The following is a 23502-nucleotide window of genomic DNA, read 5'->3' as shown; positions in this document are numbered from 1 at the left end:
CAGTTGAGCTCAGCCAAAACGTCAACACAAAGGTCGAATCTGATTGGCTCATCCGCGCGTCTAAAAAAAGCCTGATCCTAGGAAACGCCGTGACACCTATATAGTACCAGAACATGGGGAAGTTGATTGCCCCTACTTATGAGCCCCTGCTAAATATATATAGGTACGATTGAACCTCTAGGGAACGCGCAATGCGCGAATTCCGAATGCCCGGATAAACACATTTTAAAACTGTCCAATCAACTTCAGGCAAGCTCGCAGCTAATCAGTACCTAGTTATCAAAAGTAGTGTATCGGTTTTGTGACGTAAGAAATAGAGGGATTAACATGCTAACTCAGATTTGATTAGATTCCAAATGCGCTTAGATGTATGCGAAATAAGCACTTAAAGAGTTTGTGAGTCACACGTAACAATAGTACCGTAAAGAGCACTACTCCCGCTTGATCAGTTTATTTTCTGCGAACTTTGTTCAACGAATGCTGTTTCTCTTACGATTTATTTTATTTTAATTTATTCAAGTTTATTATGCAGTTTATTATGAACTGCAATGCAAAGCTACTCCTTAATGCTTCTTTTGTTTAGTGTGAACAATCAACTCATCCATTGAATCATCTCAAATCTGCGAAAAAAATATATGAGAGAACAGACTTGCATATGCATTCAGTCAAGGAGACCTAAGCAAGAGCTAAGCTAAAAAGAATATGACTGAGGGCAACGGCTTAACCATGAAGCACCTCTTCTCCAGTACAGATGGGAACCCCAAAGGTTTTCTTATCCAGAATGCAGGATTCTACGCCTTAGCTGTTATCAACGCGCTATTTGTGGGCGTCACTACAACCGCCACGGAGGACATCCTAGAACATTCCGACATCCCAACTTCTGCCAATATCATAACAATTGGCGTCTACTTTGTACTGTCCTTATTCATGCCGTGTTTCATCGACAGGGTCGCACTCTTGGGCCGCGCTTTAGCCGCAATGGTACTAACTGGTGCAGGGTTCATTGTAATGGCTTCAGGGATGACAGTAGGGATTCGTATAGTTGGGGTTGCGCTGGTGTGGGGAGGACAGGCGTTTGGTGAAGGTGGCTTGCTCTCATCGACCTCATTCTATCACGACTTCTCGCTGAGTTACTACATTGCTGGTAATGGACTTGGAGGCTTGGCAGGCGCTGCCTTTTATACCGGTGAGTACAGATAAATACAGTATACATCGATCAATATTTGACGTTGTCAGTGCTAACGGCAAATGGCGATTGGCAAATCTATATCTACACCCGAAATGACCCATGGATCCCAGAATATTTGTTTCAAAATTAAATAAAATATATAAATAAGACATACGGTCATCCAATAAATGTATGTATGGTTCTGATATCGCTTGAGTTTATGAACCACATTTATTTTCACAAATAATTAATAAACATAAGCATTTTTCTGTCGTGTGACTGCCATTCAGCAGTTTGCCGTCTTCGCTGACAACCTGTTTTTGTATAAATACTTTGCTGGACGGCTACACCGGTGAATTGGAAATCTGCCTGCTTATGTTTGTTTGTTCGTCTAATAATGTATTTCCGTCCGAACGTCGTGTTCCCCCCGTCTTTCAATATGCAGGGCGGACCGGGGGGGCCGAGCGCCCCCCCTATTTTCAGAAATTTGGCTTGAAAGAACCAAATAATAAAAATAAACAAATATAATGAAATACACGGAAACATTAAATCCGCCCCCCTTTTTTGAAACACTTGTTTTCGCCCCCCCCCCCCCCCCCCCCACTTTTTGTAGCTCTCGGATCCGCCATTGATACGTGTATCCCTCAGTTTGATAGACTGTCTCTTTGCCCGGTTACCGGCTTTTCCACTCCATAAAAGACTCTCCCCCCCCCCCTCCCACACACACACACACATACTCGTCCCTGTGCCCCAATAAACAATGCCTGTTTGTCCTTTCCTTACACGGAAGGAAGAATGTTTTGAGATCCCCCCCCTCCCCCCTCTCTCCAGCCTCCGGAATGATTTCGACCTGAAGTCACAATGCAGTGTTTGTTGGAAAAGCGACCCCCTCCCTCCCCCACTGAAATCGGCAGTGAAAGTCCCGCCTATCTGTCTGGGTTTACCGTTGTATTGTTTTACTCGCAGTTCTCACCACATTCTTGTGTGTCTCATCGCGTCATACTCTTCTGGTCGCCATGGTGATTCTACCGGGCTTTCCTCTCGTAGCATGGCTAGTCGAACAAAGCGAACCATCAAGTCTACAAGAGATCAAGTATTACCCTATTGATGGGGACAATACAGACACGAAAGGACGTCTGACGCTAAGGGAAAAGGTGCAATTTGCTCGTGAAAATCTGAATCTGGCCTTACCATTCTTCCTTGGAATGTTGGCAAGTTATATCTTCACTCAGTCAGTCGTAACTACGCTATCCTATAAGAGTGTCCCGTTCCTCCCTCAAGAACAATACAGACTCTACTCGTTTTCATACATGACCGCTTTATTTGTATCACAGTCAATCCCAGCAATGAAGTCATGGATCAACCCCGAGTGGACTTGCGTTACAAGGCAACTATGGATCACCGTGATTTGCTTGATTGCACTCTTACTGTTCGCAGTCCTTATTAGTTGGTACAACGTCTTCCGTAGTTTTATATTAGTGCTTTCGTTATGCTTTGTGGACGGTGTCTTAGAGGGCGCGGTGTATTTCAACGCGTTTTCCAGCGCGGGGCTTGGAGGATCGGTGCGCAATAAGGAGTTTTCCCGCGCATTCTTGACATGTGCTTACAGCGGTGGACAAGTCGTGGCAGGCCTCTTGGATTGTGGGTAGAGCCTGTCTTGAGAAATCAATGTTACCAAGTAGCAGTTGGCGCGCGGATGTGCTTAACGCGAGCAATCAGCACCAACAAAACTATGTCATGCTCGTTATGATTGCCAGTAATGACATCTGGCTCACGTCCAAAGGGGAAAAGGAGAAGTTCCTATGCTAATACGCAGAGATGGGGTAACTATGTGTTTAACTCCTGAATTAATTTGACTCCGGTTGTTTTTTTCTTTGGGATAAAGGTGTGATTAATTTTTGGTGTGTATTCGGATAGGTAGTCAAGTTTACAAGCGTCACGTGTATAATTTTGATATAATCAAGTATTCAAGCTCACCTGCATAAGGGCTAACATTGCGTACAAAATAAAACCATTTGTAGATGTTTTGCTAAGTGATTTTAATGCATCTGAGATAAATGTAATAAGGGACAGAAGGCTTTAAAAAGGAGACGGGGGTGATTGTCCTATATCTCTTAGGTTATTCGACTTTACCAATTTCTATCCTTTTAGGGGGGGTGTAATGGCGGTTGGCAGAGAATATTTAAAGAACGGTTATTTTTTGGCCTAAATTTGGTGCGGGAAACGCAAAAATAGTATATGTTTAGGGATCTGGAATATGCCAGGTCCACGGGATGCGGGATTGAACAAAATCGACAAATAAGAACGGTGCGGATGCAGGATTATACAAAATCAACGCCGTGCGGGATGCGGGATTGGGCAAAAAAAAACGCGGGATCAAGAAATCCCTTCCGGCAAAACCCAGACGTAACATTCTAGTCATTCATTGCCCTGTGGGTGTCACATGGGTCCTAAATTTTCTTCTCCGGGCTCCCTGTGGTCCGTTGAATTTAATGTTGAACCCCTTTTTCTAATATGCTACTCATTGGCCCGTTAGCTCCACGCGACCCTTGACAGCCCTGTGTTCCTCTTGCACCTCTTGTCCCTTGGGCTCCCTGTGGTCCACGTGCTAGCGTGCGCAAAGGGGAAATGAATTCAGACTTATTCGGCCGTCTGGAATGAACAAGAAACATGCATTAGCCTATTTTATAGTAGTCGGCGAAGTGGAAGGGCTTTCAGCCTTTTATATTATCTGATAATATTATCATTACTGAGAAGAGTATCAATATCGTTTTTATCATTATTAGGGGCACATAAGTATGGGTAATCAATGTTCTGATATTATTGTATAAGTGTCACGGCGTTTCCTAAAAATCAGGCTATTTTTAGACGCGCGAATTAGCCAATCAGATGACAGGGCGGAAAACTTGACTTTGTCTCAAGGAATCCAAAATGGCGGCCGAGAAGGGGGAAAACGACGCTTGCTTTTGACACATCTATAATACACATGATTGCCCCTACTTATAAGCCCCTGTTATTATGCATTGTCATAATCACAATAAATGAAATCAAATGCGGTAAAGCTTAAACAGAAAAGGCAGCAAATATATTTGCAAGACAGCTGTTAACAAATTCCGATCCGTCAAAACCTCGCTTTCACGCCCATTCTCTGCCTATTCGGAAAAGGCCATTATTGATTAAGTTGTTTCCTCCGTATCCATTCTTTGAAATCTTTGTCGATATCATCGAGCATTAACACGAAAACTGATGATTTTTCTGCATTGAAACCCTCTCTTGATTTGTAAATCAAGAATCGTCCATAAGGTATTGTACGCGCGCGTCAAGTGGGGGGGGGGGGGGAGGTAGGGATCCGGACCCATCCCTGGGGCTAGTTTCTTGAAACGACCGATCATTCTCGGGCCAAAAACGTTTTATTCCTTAAATTTGAAAAGCTGGCTAATCCCTATAAGATTTATGGTATCTAAATGTGTCAAACATCGTAAATTACCACAAAGATTCATCCTCTTTATAAATATTTATAGATCTTTCCCGAAGTTCTCGGGACCTCGCATTTATCCGCGACATTTCAATTAACTTTTTGGCTTCAGCAAAACTTCGAAAATAGTCATATAGAGCGGACATTTTTAGCAAAAAAGCAAAATTTGGTTTTCGGGCCCGAGACTGCTCGGGTGTTTTGAGAAACGGTCGCATGATCATGTGACGAGATAAGTTCAACACCGGTTGACATCTTCATTTTTATGTGTGCATTAGGATTTAAAAAGTTCCTAAATGGATCTAGACCTGTTACTACCAGAGCAAATGATGCCAACAATAAAATTGACCCATGGTCAGCGAATTACTACTCTGGACCCCCCCTTGGATTAACTATAATAATAACTCTTCACCCGCCATACCCTCTTTCCAGGTCTATCTCAACTTGACATTCTTTCCTCTTCGACTTCAAGTCACGTGCTCTATCACGAGTTGTATCACGTGACGAGTTATGCGACTCATTTTCCGCCATATTGGAAGCCCCAAGCGCGAGGCCGAAGGTCAGTAGAGAGACGGCAAGCGACGAGGAGCTTAAGACGCACTTAGACCCTGCCATGTTATCGAAGGAGCTGAGGGCCTTGGAATTAGCATTGACTGTAATTAAAGTAAAGACAATTATGTAAGTTTCTCCCTCCCCTCCTACTAATAATGATTTGATTAATGTATTTAAATGCCAGCAACATATCCCATCGTTTCGGTGTGTGGTGTGTTTCACTAAAACGACGATCATTTAATGAGCAATTTTTGGCCTTTTCTTATTAGGAGCCATCTGAAAATGTTTTGTTCTCGGATATTGGGGATCCTTTGGCGCCTTTCCAATTTGGCCTTCGCACGCGCAACAGAATTCCCAATCTTCGACAACTAAACATTTCCGAGTAACTCAGAATGGGAGCCGGCTAGCAGGTTAAGCAGTTTCATAGTTGACTTATTCTCGTTCGCATTGGACGTTCTTTGAGACGCAAGCGAACGAAATACGATTCTGGGAATGACATTGTCATTGACCTTTTCACACTCATCGTTTAAGGCACGCATCTATGGGGGGAGAGGAAGGGGGTCCTAGGGATCCCTACTCCACCCTGCTCATACGCCACTATTTGAGATTACGTACGGGTATTGATTTTCTTAATTAAAGCCGCATTGTCACCAGTTTACTTCCGCAGGTCCGACGGAAATAGACACACTGCTTTCAATATTTTGAAATATTTTTCGCATTTTCCGTTAAAAATCATCGGATATTGTTAGGTAACCGACCGGAAGTAAACTGGTGACAATGCGGCTTTAATTGACTCGATTACGGCCAACACGTCAGTAGTGAAGTAAGTACGCAGCTGCTTTGTATCCTATTATCTTTGCTCTACAAAGGAGTTCTTTTGTCTCTATTCTTCTCGTTCTTTGTGTCGAGGTGCGGATATTGTTCATTTGCCCAATCAAATTGCAGCTTGTAAAAGCTGCGTACTGACCCAAGTAGTGAGGAAGGTGATTGAGTTTCGGTTTGAATTTTGGAAAAAATGGTTCTATATAGATAAGTCTAGTTCGCCCCATGCTACTGGGAAGAGCATGGCTTAGAATGCTAAGACATGGATGCCATTAGTTACCCCCTTGACAGAGCAAAAAAATGGCAAGTTTTCCCAAAATAAGGTCTGGTTAACTTCGGTAAGCTTGAATTTTGGCATAGAGGTTCCTTATGTCTTGTAAACCAACATATCAAAAAGTTTTTTTTTTCTACTGGATTCGAGATATGAGGCTTGAAGTGCAATTTTTTAAATGTTCAAAGTATAAAAACTTCTCGTTTTTAGGGAGAAGTCGAGCTCTGATCAGAAATTAAGCCAACTGTGCTGCTAATATCTAAATTTCATATCTTCTAAATTTCTTTAAAATTTGGAATTAAGCTTTTGGTCAGAGTAACTTCTTGTATGCGGAATCTTGAGCTTATATATTGAGAATTTGAAAATTTCATGCCATTTTTTTGCTATGTAGTGATTGGTCTACTTCTGGACCCTACCCTGCATTTACCCTGGACACACCCTTGAATATTGAATACCTGAAGACACGCTCGACAAGCGCAGAAGATCCAGCAGTGATCCGCTTTGACCATGCGTAATACGACTTGCGCTTTTGCCATCGGTACTGCAATATCACGTAATCATGATAATGAAAGATTTAAAAAGCAAACGCAATTACAGCAAAAACACAACAAAATTTTTGCTTACCTTGATTCACCAGAAACTCCTAGAAGATCAGTAAAAACGATGCGTCAGTTTAGAGACACTAACTCCTGCGCGTCGCGTATCATTTCGGGAAGTTTATATTCAAGGATAACAATAAAAAAAAAGGAAACCATTTAATTACCTTTGATTGTAAATCCTCCGATTATGTTGTCATTTCTTGGATTCTGCCTGGCCGACTGGATATAGCAAAAAAGATGTGTTGTGATATGACGGAAATGTCAGAACTTCAGTTTATTTTATCTACAAATTTCGCAAACAGCTGACTTGTTTTCACTTTTGACTGTTTCATTAAAATGAATGACACTATTTAGGTACAAGTTAAAACCGCGCGTTTATTTAAAAAAACACATTCCCCCCTCCTGCCTCTCCCTGACCGTCACCCCTGAGATGTACTCAATACACATGTTGTTGGTTACTCACATTGGCTTGCCGGAAAAAAAGACAGTTCAAGTCACTTTAATAGCCACCAAAAATATTTTCCTTTCTCTCTTACCTTAGATCGCATCTCCTCGTCACGTTTTCTCTTCTCCATTCGCTCCCTCCTTCTCTGCTCTTGCTCTTTCATCCACCGCTCGTCCTCCACTCTCTTCTTTTCCCGCTCAACTCTGGCCTTCTCCTCTTCCCGGGCTCGCTTCTCCTAAACAGTAATATATGAGCTTGTGCAAACACGCATTTTTAAACTCGAAAATCACTTGAAAAATAGTAAGCAAAGATTATGTAAAGCGGGCACTAAAATACTACTTTAAAAACTTAAAAGTTATCCGCATATTTTAATAGGCCATTCCAGCTATAAGCATGCGCGCGCACTCACCATGGGAACCTACCTCAACTACCGGCATGCAGCGCGCGCTTCGTTTGATGTAAGGTTAAAAAAAGCGCGCGCTGCATTCTGGTAGTTGAGGTAGGTTTCTATGGTTATGCGCGCGCAAACTAATAGCTAGAATGGCCTACTAAAGGCAATTCCCTTGAATTGCACTGCGCACCCCTTCTGCGCATAGTGGCGCGCGCTGTTTGTTCGAATGTTCCGGTATTAAGTGCGCGCGCGCCACAGTTTTAAAAGAAAACACAGCAAATGGCGCGCATTTTTTACTTTAAATCGCTTTGACAGAAAAACGAAGTCGGTCACCCCCTATTTTTTTTGCTCAAATAGTTAAATATATACGGAAAAATGATATACTTCAAAATGGCGCTCTTTACCGTATGAATAGTGGCGAAAACAATGTCTTTCAGTGCGATCTCTTAAAATGTGATTTGTTTTGAACATTAGCTACTACGCGGCAGCTCGACAAACAGAACAAATTTTTTAAAGACAATAAGCACTTTTTTTTTTTTGAAAACTAAGAGTTGGGATTTTTCCTTGCGCGATCAGTAAAAACGCGTCAACTCTACGCCCCCCTGTTGTGAAAACGAGGTCGGTACCCCCATTTTTTATTACATTTTTTGAAAGCCCTTAACTTCAATATTGTTTATGCCAAGTTTTAAAAAATTCTGGGTTGCAGAACTATTTCAAGGGAATTACCTTAAGAGAGGGGACAAATAACAGTTTTATTGGGGCAACAAAGCGGTGGTGTTTTGGGAAGACGTGGCGAATGTATCTCCCGTGTAAAGGCGGAATCCTCCATACCTCCTGAAGTCGTCTCTTCTCCATTTCTTCGTATCGCCTTCGGTCCTCTTCCTTTTGTCGTCGTCTCTCTTCCTCTCTCTTTCGCTCCAGTTCCTTACGTATCTCTAGCTCACGTTTAAGACCGGCCGTTAGCTTGCGTGCACGGAATGTAGCCTGGAGCCGGGCAAAACCTCGCTTCATCTAAACATTTTTAGAGAAAACACCCATGCAAAATATATCATTGGAATATTGTTGTATAATATCATGTACAACCCAAGGCTAGCTTAGTTTTGGCTATTTCATAAATCAAATGTTCTTTAAGGGGGTGGGGGGATGGGTTGCAGCTGACGAGTTTTGTCCACAATGGTATGTTATGGATTGTAGTGTACTTACAGCCAGAAAGGCCTTTCTGTTACGGTAACCTCGCCACCTGCTTTGTATCAGAACAGCGCCTTTCCTTGTCCGCCTTGCACGACGCATGCGCAAATATCTCCTCATCGCGCGTTGCAAGAAAATAATTTTACTCGAGAGGAGCTGCGCCCTAGATTCCTCCAATAAGACGTCCTGCGATTCCTGTGGGAAAAAGATAAAGATGCTTATCATTCCTCACGCACAGCTCTGTTAGTAATTCGTATTCAAGAACTAGATAGGATACCTTCAGGGAAAGGCAATGAATGTCTGCCGTACTTCCAAAGCTATTAATTATTTTTAATAATTATTAATTATATTTTCTATGTTTGAACATTGAGAAGGTTGTCAGCTTTGTTTGCTTGTTTGAAGGACGTCGCAAGGCACCATAAGGTAAAAAAAATTAAAACATTGCAATGAAAAGTTTTCTCATAATGTTGTATTATAAACATCTCATTGTGGCCGTATGGTAACTATGCAGCCTAGCGTTTTTCCAGCACGTGAGATTCATTCTTTGGGTCACAAAATGATTGAAAAATTATTGGGTCCATAGTTCCCGTTCGGTCAATAAAAAAAAATTATACACCAACACGCCACTACCTTAAGAAAGATCCTTTTGGTTCCTAGTTTCCAGTTCTCTTGGCCAAGTAATGAAGTCGCTATCAGGTGAGAAGCATCACGTGACGACATGTCACGCAAACTGTCACGCACGAGCATGTGGTAACGCGTCACGAATTCTTCAAAAGTGTGTCGCATCGCGTAGCCTGACTTTCGAATCCTCACGGTTTCCAGCATGCCGGAGTAGCGAAGCTGTTGCCAGCAAAGCTCTCTGTCGAACTCCTGACAGAGAGACCGAGTGTAAGGGGTTAGTTAAACGCCATTAGAGCAGCGGCGTTGCCAGGATTTTTAACAGGAGGGGTTCAAAAAGGAACTTTCAAAGCATTTTCTCCTTATTTTAGATGTCTCATACATTTGCTGTACTCCATTATTATTGTTTACACTTGAAAACACAACGCTCTACGTTTAATATTTCAGTAACGAAATTTGATTGAAAATATCGGTTTGATTGAAAATTTCTGGTGGAAATTGAGATGTGTGTCTCTTTATATCAAAGGATATAGCCTGAACAACACAAATTCACATAAAAAAGGTTTGAAAAGGCACAAAATGAAACGATACGACATCAATATAGCACGACAACACGGTCGCACGATAACGTAGTCGCATAAAAGCACAGTCGCACGACAGCGACATGACATAACAGTGCGATATCATATCCTCCCAAATTGGTAGTTAATAGGCAGGAATCCACCCACTTCCCCCAATACACAAGTCACGTGTATTCACCATCGGTTTCTTGTAGTTGTTGGGCTTGACACAACGCACGAAGAATGATCGACAGCTTGCTAGAGTCTTCATCAGAACGTCTAAGGACCTCCTGAACTGAACACCGAGAGTGGGCGACCGTTTACGAGTTTCCGTGCCCTGTAAAACGAGGTTATCACAAGTACAAGGGATGATCAAGATAGATCTAAGGACCTCCTGAATTAAGCACCGAGGGTGGGCGACCGTTTACGAGTTTCCGTGCCCTGTAAAACGAGGTTATCATAAGTATAAGGGATGATCAAGATAGATCTAAAGGACCTCTCTGAATTGAACGCAAAGGGTGGGTTATCGCTTGCGAGATGATGCCGGCTCTCTCTCGGGTCCATACACAGTCACAGGTTATAAACAAATAAAGTGTTGAATTTCTAAAAAAAAGCATCTTTTACAAAACAAAAAAGCTATTTTTCTAGTAGTTTGAGCTCATCAAATGTCTTATTCAAGAAAGCATGCAAAAGTCTGACTAAGTGATTTCCTTACCATGCTTCTCTCCTTGAAGAACATGTTCAGGAAAAAATTGCACTTGCTGGACGAGATGAGGTCCACTAGGTCGGCGCTGAACGTGTTCCGGTTCTTATCCAGGAAACCTGAAAAGCGCAGAGTAAGAACCAAGAGACCACTGCGTTAAGGTCGGCACATACCTGGATTTTCGTAGCTTGCTGTTTTTATTGTCGCATTTACACTACCTGTAGTGTCGTAGTACACCGTCCCCCTACCCCTCTACCTGTAGTGTCGTAGTACACCGTCCCCCTACCCCTCTACCTGTAGTGTCGTAGTACACCGTCCCCTTACCCCTCTACCTGTAGTGTCGTAGTACACCGTCCCCCTACCCCTCTACCTGTAGTGTCGTAGTACACCGTCCCCCTACCCCTCTACCTGTAGTGTCGTAGTACACTGTCCCCCTACCCCTCTACCTGTAGTGTCGTAGTACACTGTCCCCCTACCCCTCTACTTGTAGTGTCGTAGTACACCGTCCCCTTACCCCTCTACCTGTAGTGTCGTAGTACACCGTCCCCCTACCCCTCTACCTGTATTGTCGTAGTACACCGTCCCCCTACCCCTCTACCTGTAGTGTCGTAGTACACCGTCCCCCTACCCCTCTACCTGTAGTGTCGTAGTACACTGTCCCCCTACCCCTCTACCTGTAGTGTCGTAGTACACCGTCCCCCTACCCCTCTACCTGTATTGTCGTAGTACACCGTCCCCCTACCCCTCTACCTGTAGTGTCGTAGTACACTGTCCCCCTACCCCTCTACCTGTAGTGTCGTAGTACACCGTCCCCCTACCCCTCTACCTGTAGTGTCGTAGTACACCGTCCCCCTACCCCTCTACCTGTAGTGTTGTAGTACACCGTCCCCCTACCCCTCTACCTGTAGTGTCGTAGTACACCGTCCCCCTACCCCTCTACCTGTAGTGTCGTAGTACACCGTCCCCCTACCCCTCTACCTGTAGTGTCGTAGTACACCGTCCCCCTACCCCTCTACCTGTAGTGTCGTAGTACACCGTCCCCCTACCCCTCTACCTGTAGTGTCGTAGTACACCGTCCCCCTACCCCTCTACCTGTAGTGTCGTAGTACACCGTCCCCATACCCCTCTACCTGTATTGTCGTAGTACACCGTCCCTCTACCCCTCTACCTGTATTGTCGTAGTACACCGTCCCCCTACCCCTCTACCTGTAGTGTCGTAGTACACCGTCCCCCTACCCCTCTTCCTGTAGTGTCGTAGTACACCGTCCCCCTACCCCTCTACCTGTAGTGTCGTAGTACACCGTCCCCCTACCCCTCTACCTGTAGTGTCGTAGTACACCGTCCCCCTACCCCTCTACCTGTAGTGTCGTAGTACACCGTCCCCATACCCCTCTACCTGTATTGTCGTAGTACACCTTCCCCCTACCCCTCTACCTGTAGTGTCGTAGTACACCGTCCCTCTACCCCTCTACCTGTAGTGTCGTAGTACACTGTCCCCTTACCCCTCTACCTGTAGTGTCGTAGTACACTGTCCCCTTACCCCTCTACCTGTAGTGTCGTAGTACACCGTCCCCCTACCCCTCTACCTGTAGTGTCGTAGTACACCGTCCCCTTACCCCTCTACCTGTAGTGTCGTAGTAAACCGTCCCCGCGAAATGCACCACACCAAACTGTGACTGGACGCGTGACTTTGGTCTCACGAAGTGCTTGTTGTCCTTGTGGTTATAATTGAGCTTGTCCAGAAATGACTCGTCAGTTCCCTGAATGTTAAATACAAAAATACGAAAATAAAGCTCTGTTTCATGAATGTTCAAAACAAAAATTCAAAAATATAGCTCTGCGCCCTGAGTATTTAATATAAAAATACGAAAACGGGATACCTGTGGCCAAATTCAAGTAACACCTGACCTCATCTGTAGCTGAAAGCTGGGTTACCTGTGGTCCAATCCTGACAATCTGGGTTACCTGTGGTCCAATCCTGACAATCTGGGTTACCTGTTATGCCATTTTGGACATGTTGGGCTACCTCTGGTTTTCTAGGTTTGCTTTTGTCTCGTCCCTAACAAGCTGGGTTACCTGTGGTCTCTTCGCTGGATTGACTTTGGAATGTTGGGTTACCTGTGGAAAGCGGCTTTCCTCGTCTATCAGTGCGATAAAGTTCATGGGTTTTTCTGCCAGCATGTCAAGCACTTCTTGGTTATCTACGAACGTCACGAAATTCCACTCGATCCCCTCGCGGTCATACTCCTCCTGGCCAGGGAAAACAAAAATGATAAGGAAAGATTAAAACCAGAACTGGGCCCCACCCAATCCATCCCACCCCCTGAAACCGCCCCTCTATACTACTTTACTAACCTGCTCATTTTTGAAGATTTGCGCAACGAAAAACTGCTGAAGATTTTCATTTGCGTAGTTAATGCACAGCTGTTCAAAACTAAAAGAAGAACAATGATATAATGAACTTTTTTAGCCATTAAACTCTTTACAAGTAAAGTGAAAACGGAAGTGAGAACAACCATCGTGTTATTAATATATACTCGACGCGATCGACTCATAATCAGTATTTACCCTCGGGACCGTGCTTAACGACCAGTTACGAGAACTTGGCCTTTTTGTCACGAAAGGGTTCCTAGATCCAATTTATATATTTATGTTTTTGACTGATACTTATTAAATATAAAGATAAATATTATTCATACTTTTTTCTGTGAATATTAGTCAACTTAATAAGGAAACCTTGTCAAGGAACGGTTTGCCGGAGATAGCTGTGTCCTTTTTGGTTTCAATGTACCTACCTATTCATATCAAACTTTTCAAAACCAAATATGTCGAGCACACCAATAGACTGACGGCCGCTTGTGTCATCTTTACCCTGAGAAAAGTTAATGATGAAAACTACTACACACAGTTCACAAAAAATCGGACCACATGGTGCAATTATAATAATTAGAATTATTTCAACACAACCATCAACATTTTTAATATCATAACCATTTTCATTACCATCACCACCATCATTACCACCATTATCGCCATCATCATATCATTACCACAACCACCACCGTCATTATCATCATCATATCATCACAACCACGTCATAACCATCGTTATCATCATTATCTTCATTATCACCATTATCACCATTATCACCATCACCATCACCATCACCATCACCATCACCATCACCATCACCATCACCATCACCATCACCATCACCATCACCATCACCATCACCATCACCATCACCATCACCATCACCATCACCATCACCATCACCGTCACCGTCACCATCACCATCACCATCACCATCAACATCACCATCACCATTATCATATCATCACAACCACCATCATCATTATCACCATTATCACCGTCATCATTATCATCACCATCACCATCACCATCATCATTTCCATCACCATCATTATCATCACAACCACACCCATCAATATTACCAGGGTAAAAATCATCTTGCTGGTTACAACAGGATCCAAATTATTTATTATAATTTCACGATAATTTCACATCTTAGTGTAACGTTCTCCTCCCCCACACCCCTCACCCTCGGTTTGTAGATGGACGAGTTGATTTTGTTGACGATCCAAATAAATACTTTGCTATAAAGCCCCTTAACAAACGCGTCTCTGATATCTGTGGCTCTTTCAACGCTCACAGGGCTGTAGATCATCTCCCCCTCGGCGAATGTGGATTTTCGCGTAAATGCTTCCTCCATGTGCTCTTTGGGTACCTGGGAAGCGACAGGAAAGATATATTATATCATAAACATCTATTAATATAGCCATATAAACATCTATTAATATAGTCATTATCTTAATTTTCACCACTATTGTAATTATAATATTATTTTCAAACACCACCACAATCATCATCGCCGTTGTCATCACCTTCATTATTATATTATTATCATCAAAATAATCATAGTCTCTGATAGGAATTGATATCATCGTCAGCATAATTATATTATAAAAATCTTAGCCCCACCGCCATTATGATATGATCAACGCCATTGCCAACAACATTATCATCATTTTTCTTCGCGTCGTCAGTCATACACGCGCATGCGCACCTGTAATAAATCCGCTGCCGCAGCCACAGTCTCAGGATTCATGACGTCACATGCCTCTATGTTGTCCTCCATTTTCGCTTAAAATAATGAACAATTATTTATCCACCAAAATACGAAAAAAAAATGACCGGATAAGAACAAAAAACTGAACTGGTTTGCAGGATATACAGAAAACGAAGCGTATTACAGCGACAGGGACCTGAGAATATGCCAACATATATAAAAAAAATTTTTTTGATTATCATGGTATTTTAAACTAAACAATTCATATACCTTCAAAGCTTATGTTCCCGAGATGTAAAACAGCCGCGATAGAGCGGAAAATAAACTGCGTTTCTTCTTCAGTGAACCAAAGAGCCTGCAACGAGAGGGAGACACGATGTTTAACAATTCAGCATGATTTGGCATCAAGATAGAAAATGTCAAGTATTCTGTTGTAGGGGAGGTCTGGGAGAAACGAATTAAGCCTACCCCTTTGATCAGGATCCCAAAATCCTATATGATGCTTATGTATGAAGCGTTTCCCTTCGTTCTAGAGCACTGTTTAATCTTTTGTTTGAGTGGAATTTTATCATTATTTTTACATTTATCACTTTTTAGCTTTTTATCGTTCGAGGCCGGTATGGGTGCTAATAAATTAAGACATGCTTCAATGTCAGCAATGTGGATTATCTCCCGTTTTGTATATTTTACATTTATAATCACTGGGTTAACCATAAGGGCAGGAGGAGAAATATCACTCAATTTACTCTCAACTATCCGCATGAACGGGCCGGAAAGTCGGTATATGTTCTACTAAATATCATTCAAGCTAATCTAAGATATTCGCTTGAACTTGGCGTCACTTGGCGGCCAAAACGTGGGTCAATTTTCTTAGATTACGGAATCTTCAAATACTATGTTTTTTTCTTATGATCCTATGACTGACCGTCATGGCTTTCCTGATGACGTCATACTCGTACGCGTCATCCATCCCTTCACACGTTAAGCAGTTCCCTTGCGACAGGTAATAATAGTCCTGCGCATGCGTGAGGTGGAGTGATTTCTTCTCTTGCGGGCTCATACCGGCTAGCATGCGGTAGAATATGTGGTAGTTACGTTCATTGGGCATCTGGAGATAACAACATGGATATATTCCTTTTATTGTCATAATTCCCGCAATGCAATGCTAATTTCCCTTATATAGCAATAGTTTCGCATGTCATGTTACCTGGGCTACAATCCGGGACTGTTCAAGAAGATAATGATCTATTTTCGCGCCTTCGATTACCCAGGAATCGTTAAAGTGCACGTCGATGTATTTACCGAATCTGCTCGAGTTATCGTTACGGATCGTCTTTGCATTGCCAAACGCTGCAGAATAAAATCGTATAACACATTTGAGTTGTCGGCAAATTATTATCAGTAGAAAAAATAGGTGGTCTGCGTGTGTGTGTTATTCAGGGAAATAAATCAGTACAAAATTGGAATAGAGTGTTTCACGCATTGTGAGAACGGAGTAGTTTCCGGACGTTAACGATAATGTTTTTGATCCCGACGAAGGGCTAATGCTCGAAACGTCAGCGAAACTATACCGTTCGTTTTTACATTTGTCTGCAACACACTTCATTATGCATGAGTCCTATTCATTTCAAATGCTGTTTTTCTCTCTTTATCATCTGGTTCTTGCTCTTTGTAATCGCAATAAGCCATCTTCTCACCCGGATTTTTTAAGTCCAAAGGGTGACTTCTTGATTTCAGATAGTGCGAACATTTGAGAACTAGAAAAACAACGTTAGTCTAAAGAGTCTAAAAACTGAAAAATATTAATCTATACAATATAAATACGAATAGCACGATTTAGTCAACAAGCCAAAACGTTTACCTTTTTATTCATATTTTTATTTATTTGTTTATCCTTTTTTTTTTTGAAGGGCGAGGGGTATAAGGCATTTTCCATGGTTACCTTCTAGTATGGGGTTTGCATCAAGAATCTGCTCTTCTATTGTTGAGTGTCTACCGCTGACCGCAGTCAAGTACTGCAGAATAAACTTCGTAGATTCTGTCTTACCAGCACCACTTTCGCCGCTGAAAAAAAAACATTAAAAATTGATAAGGTGGTAAGGCAAGAATTCTGGTCACGCTTCTTCTCTACCAGCCGCAGAATAGTCAGAGAGCATAAAAAACGAGATTCAGAAAACTTCGGTTTTAGCGTTTGTGTCGCTGAGGTTTCGATTATTATCCATTTATTGACCCACGCAGACTATCGAGATTCTGTAGTTTGTCTATTCGAGAAGAAAACATATCAGGTAACCAAGCCGGAAAAAGCTACTCATGCCTTACTCGTCCCCATCACGTCTCACCTCATAACTACGCATTGGTTGTGTTTTCCCCTCTTCATCATAGCCAGGTAACTAAGGTAAAGCTACTCACCCCTCCCTCCTCAGGTCTCTCCGCTCCCCCCTTACGTCTCACCTTATAACTTCGCATTGGTTGTGCTTTCCCTCGTCATGATAGCCAAGTCCCTCCTCAAGTCTTTCCCTCTATCCCCTCAAGTCTCCCCCTCCCCCCCTCAAGTCTCACCTTATAACTACGCATTGGTTGTGTTTTCCCCTCTTCATCATAGCAAGGACCCTCCTCAAGTCTTACCCCTCCCTCCTCAAGTCTTACCCCTTCCCCCTCAAGTCTTCCCCATCCTCCCTCAAGTCTCACCTTATAACTACGCATTGGTTGTGTTTTTCCCTCTTCATCATAGCAAATGACATCTCCCCCGTGGCGTAGATGTGCGGGGGGAGATCCGTTGCGTTGACAGCTTTTTGGTACCGAGATATGTATGCAGTCCCATAGATGGGGAATGAGCAATACGGGTTGACAGCGACCAGAACTGACCCTACGTATGTCTTTATGGGAAGAAAATCGAACATTAAATAGGCGCGTGCCAGGATTTTATAGGGAGGGGTAGGGGGACGCAGTCACAGATATTGAATAATATCTGAAGACCCTTCAACATAAAATGACCCACTTTTTGATGGACAAATTTGGGGGTGGGGTGGGGTCGGGGGAGGTCCCCGAGCACCATGCGCCCCCCTTTAGGCACGACCCTGTTACATAAACCGATAGTAAGAGATCACAATGAATACATTTAAATTATAACTTCTCATTGTGCAAGGACCTTGTTTCCTTAGAGTTACATGCCTCAGTTTCATATCAAGATAATTTAGCCAAAAATTGTCGTTTCTCCCAGACGCGGTCACTTCAATATAAGGAAACTAACATATTCCTTATTTGAAAAACCTGCTTGTCATTTTAAGGCAGCCGTACCGCAGGTGCTTCGCAAATTTTATGAATTGTATTCAGAAGAGAAAAACAGTGACTGTGACCATTTTTAGTGAAATAAGAAGGCCTCTGAAAAGAAACTAAAATTCCTCGGTACCAGACCCGTAAAACGACAACGGTTTCTTCATATGTAAAGTTAAATCAATCTACTTTGTTTGCACTGTATGTTTACTTCAATAGAGTAATGTACTCTTTTGTTTACTTACATATATTTTGTTGGCGCGATACCGGATAAGAAGATTTCGTAGAATTCCAGCTTCATCTAAATCACCCAACTCAATCTAGAAAGAATATCTATAATTTGTAAAGGTATTATATATGCATTTTTTTATATCCAGGCCTCTATAAACCTCGGCCTTCGCGCGCCTAACTCACCATATTTCATGGTAAGTCTGAGTATAACTCCCTATATTTCATTGTAAGTCTAAGTAAAACTCCCCATATTTCATGGTAAGTCTAAGTATAACTCCCCATATTTCGTGGTAAGTCTAAGTATAACTCCCCATATTTCATGGTAAGTCTAAGTAGAACTCCCCATATTTCATGGTTAGTCTAAGTATATTTCCCCATATTTCATGGTAAGTCTAACTCACCATATTTCATGGTAAGTCTAAGTATAACTCCTTGTATATTTCATTGTAAGTCTAAGTATAACTCCCCATATGTCATGGTAAGTCCAAGTATAACTCCAATTATTTCATGGTAAGTCTAAGTATATTTCCCCATATTTCATGGTAAGTCTAACTCCCCATATTTCATGATAAGTCTAAGTATAACTCCTTGTACATTTCATGGTAAGTCTAAGTATAACTCCCCATATTTCATAGTTAGCATAACTCCCATTATTTCATGGTAAGTCTAAGTATATTTCCCCATATTTCATGGTAAGTCTAACTCACCATATTTCATGGTAAGTCTACGTATAACTCACCATATTTCATGGTAAGTCTAAGTATAACTCCCCATATTTCATGGTAAGTCTAAGTATAACTCCCCATATTTCATGGTAAGTTGTATAACTCCCCATATTTCATGGTAAGTCTAAGTATAACTCCCCATATTTCATGGTAAGTCTAAGTATAACTCCCCATATTTCGTGGTAAGTCTAAGTATAACTCCCCATATTTCATGGTAAGTCTAAGTAGAACTCCCCATATTTCATGGTAAGTCTAAGTATAACCCCCCATATTTTATGGTAAGTCTAAGTATAACTCCCCATATTTCATGGTAAGTTGTATAACTCCCCATATTTCATGGTAAGTCTAAGTATAACTCCCCATATTTCATGGTAAGTCTAAGTATAACTCCCCATATTTCGTGGTAAGTCTAAGTATAACTCCCCATATTTCATGGTAAGTCTAAGTAGAACTCCCCATATTTCATGGTAAGTCTAAGTATAACCCCCCATATTTCATGGTAAGTCTAAGTATAACTCACCATATTTCATGGTAAGTCTAAGTATAACTCCCCATATTTCATGGTAAGTCTCAGTAGAACTCCCCATATTTCATGGTAAATCTAACCCCATATTTCATGGTAAGTCTAACTCACCATATTTCATGGTAAGTCTAAGTCTAACTCCCCATATTTCGTGGTAAGTCTAAGTATAACTCCCCATATTTCATGGTAAGTCTAAGTAGAACTCCCCATATTTCATGGTAAGTCTAAGTATAACCCCCCATATTTCATGGTAAGTCTGAGTATAACTCCCCATATTTCATGGTAAGTCTAAGTAGAACTCCCCATATTTCATGGTAAGTCTAAGTAGAACTCCCCATATTTCATGGTAAGTCTAAGTATAACCCCCCCATATTTCATGGTAAGTCTAAGTATAACTAACCATATTCTCCACGCCTTCCACGCTGCTTGGGTGCATGTGTTTCAGGCTCTCAGCTACCGACCTGTCAATCACCACTTCCTGGAAAACACATAAGGTATGAAATAATTACACATTCGATATTCGTCTTTCACTGACGTTTTCACGGAGCTTCTTTTTTATCCCCTGGAGGCTGACCAAACGAAGTCAAAACACTGCTGTTGGGAAATTCACCAACATCCAAGCAGCAGCTTTATCTCAAGATTGGATGGAGAATAATTTCTATTTTCATTATTGTTGTATAGAATTGCAAAACTAAAAAAATCAAATTACACACTTTAAGGAAGGAGAAGGGTGGGGCTGCTCATGATCCTTTTATTTTCGTTTGTTTTATTTGGATTAGTTAGTGTTACATGTCAATTATTTCTATTTCGAGCTTGCGCAGGATTTGTGCCCCCCCCCCCCCAAAAAAAAAAAAAAAAATGACCACACTTACACACACAAATATCTAATTACCAGTCATTCAGCTCGCTTATTGTAAGCTGTCATGAAATGTCATAACAGTACACATACTAACTAAGCAGTACAGTGCAATCTCTATTCCATGTTGCGCGCCCGGTAGGCCAACCCCTGGTCAATATCCCGCCTTCAAAGATTTCATTACACGCCTTCCCCTTCTAAGTAGAGCAATACAATCTCTATTCCATGTTGCGCACCCGGTAAGCCAAAATTCTCCGCCTTCAAAGGTTTCATTACAAGCCTTCTCCTCTCACTTTATCATACCTTGCCTTCGTCATCAACGAGAATGACGGATGCTCCTTGCACCTCCTTTACGCATGCGCCAATGGCGACGTCATTTTCCCCATCACCAGCCTCCAGCCAGACGTGGTCGCCCTGTGCTTTAAACGCCATCAGGATGTCTTGGTAGGCTGGATGGAAAATATGCAACTTGCATAAAGAACTCAAAAGACTTTTTGTGGGCAAACTCATGATAACCGTTAAAAAAAGTCAATCTGCACATATTTTTTTCGGAACCGAAAATCTGCATAAAAAGAATGCGATCAGCGAGAAAAGCGAATCCTTTTTTTGCATCACGTAGCGTCTTAAACACGGATCGTCACGCACGGATCACGCTATAAATGTCACGGAGTGTCGGCACCTGTGCGTGACAAATGAATACTCAATCTCTTTGGCTACCAAATGGCAAAATGTGACACAAATTAATCATGTAGCCGGAATAAGAACACAAACAAGGCATGTAAAAGCAATTATATTTAAAAAATACTTTATCGACAAGATTTCTCGATTTTATTGCGCTGAATGTGAGATGCGTTCGAGTATGTTCTTTCATAAGAACTTTGTTTTCGTCGAAGGTGTTCACGTAGCGTGAAGGGTAGACAAGCCAATTCATCAGGAGTTAAAATCCACGACAATTATTATGTGGCGGAGAATAAGTGAATGTAAAATCACTACATAATGCTTTCTTTTAGCTTAAAATACAGAACCGGAGAGTGACTTAACGTATATTGAATTTCACTTAAATGAATGGTTTTAAAGACTTGAATTTGAAAGACTACACTTGTATAAAATAAAAATAGCAAACCGTATATTTTCTATGAAGTTAACCCGTTTGACATCAAACCTGCTTACATATATACCCAGATATAGTTTATTGATGCAGCTATAAGTTATATTTTTTCATCATACACTCCATTTTTCTTACCTGAGATTACGTAAGTAGAAATATCAAAAGTATCCGTGGAGTGTGAAGTGAAGTGACGATCGAGGCATAGTGACTTCGAAGTTACCAAATGTTGTTATTCGTAGATATTTAGCAATTTAATTATTAACTTCTCGGGTGATCTTAGCAGTGTGTCGCATTGGTGTGTTTATGTTGTAGCCCAAAATAAATTAAATACTGAACATTATAAATTCACGTTCATATTTGCATTCCGGGTTATTAGGATGCGCATAATGGCGTTGATTGGGGTCCAAGCTAATCCGCTTCATGGTTTGCTTATCGACCCATATCAAAACAAAAGTCTTCGCACTCTAAAGAGAAACCAGTAGAGAGGAAAACGATACGAAATATGTGTACCCTTATCTAAGACTTTCCAGGCCTCTTATTTTAGTAGACTGCTTACCGTTTGGAATCCCGTTACCCTAGCCGATTACTTTTTCTATCCCCTTAGCTTTTCAAAGATTTCTAAAAAAAAAAAAATGTTTTTCAACTGCCTCACTGCAATTCTTAAAACGTCCTTGCACGTAAAGGATGGTTCACCTGCTTATGTGCACAGAATAATTTTATGATTTACATTCTTTTTTATAAGAACGCCTAATTTTCAGTTGAGGCTGGGATTCTAATTTTGGGGACATTTTAGGCTGAATATGTTCTTAACGATGTTCTTAAATTTTAGTGTATATAAGAATATAATACCAAATTGATTATTACGAAGAGAATTACACTAATGATCAATAGCAATAATAAGGTTGTTATTATGAGCACAAATATTTTCTGCATTTCAGAACGCATCAGGACTAAAAAGGAATATTTTTTGAGCCTCGACATGTTAGCATGCTCTTAAAATTTGGTGAAGACTCAGGCTAGACGTTCTTATAAAAAAGCTTCTTATAAAAAAAGAGCGCATAACTTAGTCAGTTCAAGTTCATATATAACAATATATGAACTTATATATAACATTTCGACCAACTGCCATCCCTTAGGGGGTGTTGAAGGATTTTTTTCCGATTCTGCTATCTCTTTGGGTATAAAATGCGACCAACTGCTATTCCTAAGGGGGTGTTTAACGTTTTTTTTTTTATTTATTCTCTCAGGGTAAAAAATTCCTTCGACCACACAATTTGCTATCTCTTAGGGGTAAGAATTTCTGCTGACCACACCCAAAGTGCCATCACTTAGGGTTAAAATCGAATATGCCGACGATCATCCTCGTCTGTTCTTATTATAGTCCTACACCCGGGAAGTTCAGGTACGGGCGCAGTGTGATGTACCCAGTTCAGGTACGGGTGCAGTGTAATGTACCCAGTTCAGGTACAGTGTTATGTACCCAGTTCAGGTACGGGTGCAGTGTAATGTACCCAGTTCAGGTACGGGTGCAGTGTAATGTACCCAGTTCAGGTACGGGTGCAGTGTAATGTACCCAGTTCAGGTACAGTGTAATGTACCCAATTCAGGTACGGGTGCAGTGTAATGTACCCAGTTCAGGTACGGGTGCAGTGTAATGTACCCAGTTCAGGTACGGGTGCAGTGTAATGTACCCAGTTCAGGTACGGGTGCAGTGTAATGTACCCAGTTCAGGTACGGGTGCAGTGTAATGTGCCCAGTTCAGGTACGGGTGCAGTGTAATGTACCCAGTTCAGGTACGGGTGCAGTGTCATGTACCCAGTTCAGGTACAGTGTAATGTACCCAGTTCAGGTACAGTGTAATGTACCCAATTCAGGTACGGGTGCAGTGTAATGTACCCAGTTCAGGT

At 41.8% G+C, this 23502-nt stretch overlaps 2 protein-coding genes across 3 annotated transcripts; one reads left to right on the top strand and one right to left on the bottom strand.

The window, feature by feature from the left end:
* Window positions 1-402: 402 nt before the first annotated feature.
* LOC5517621 (protein BTN1) lies at window positions 403-3190 on the top strand. The gene is made up of 2 exons (XM_001637649.3): window positions 403-1186; window positions 2135-3190. The coding sequence occupies exons 1-2, from the start codon at window positions 703-705 to the stop codon at window positions 2815-2817; spliced, it is 1167 nt and encodes a 388-aa protein (XP_001637699.2). The 5' UTR covers window positions 403-702; the 3' UTR covers window positions 2818-3190.
* On the bottom strand, window positions 3189-21974 carry LOC5517686 (unconventional myosin-VIIa). 2 transcript variants are annotated; one of them, XM_001637576.3, is made up of 26 exons: window positions 21731-21974; window positions 20791-20936; window positions 20032-20109; window positions 18398-18472; window positions 17568-17755; window positions 16822-16943; window positions 16087-16229; window positions 15805-15987; window positions 15150-15234; window positions 14877-14953; window positions 14352-14537; window positions 13585-13661; window positions 13145-13223; window positions 12908-13039; window positions 12414-12549; window positions 10802-10908; window positions 10286-10423; window positions 9539-9778; window positions 8924-9103; window positions 8552-8731; window positions 7421-7564; window positions 7049-7103; window positions 6910-6928; window positions 6741-6826; window positions 5062-5293; window positions 3189-3820 (listed from the first exon to the last, which is right to left on the bottom strand). In XM_001637576.3, the coding sequence occupies exons 2-26, from the start codon at window positions 20917-20919 to the stop codon at window positions 3658-3660; spliced, it is 3234 nt and encodes a 1077-aa protein (XP_001637626.2). In that variant the 5' UTR covers window positions 20920-20936; window positions 21731-21974; the 3' UTR covers window positions 3189-3657. The 2 variants fall into 2 exon arrangements, with proteins under 2 accessions (XP_001637626.2, XP_032218012.1); XM_032362121.2 differs by lacking the exons at window positions 17568-17755; window positions 18398-18472; window positions 20032-20109; window positions 20791-20936; window positions 21731-21974 and adding an exon at window positions 17439-17478.
* Window positions 21975-23502: the final 1528 nt, after the last annotated feature.

The sequence above is a fragment of the Nematostella vectensis genome, chromosome 5 (assembly GCF_932526225.1).
Source record: "Nematostella vectensis chromosome 5, jaNemVect1.1, whole genome shotgun sequence".
Classification (NCBI taxonomy): Eukaryota; Metazoa; Cnidaria; class Anthozoa; order Actiniaria; family Edwardsiidae; genus Nematostella; species Nematostella vectensis.
This window is presented reverse-complemented; position numbering and strand designations above follow the sequence as displayed.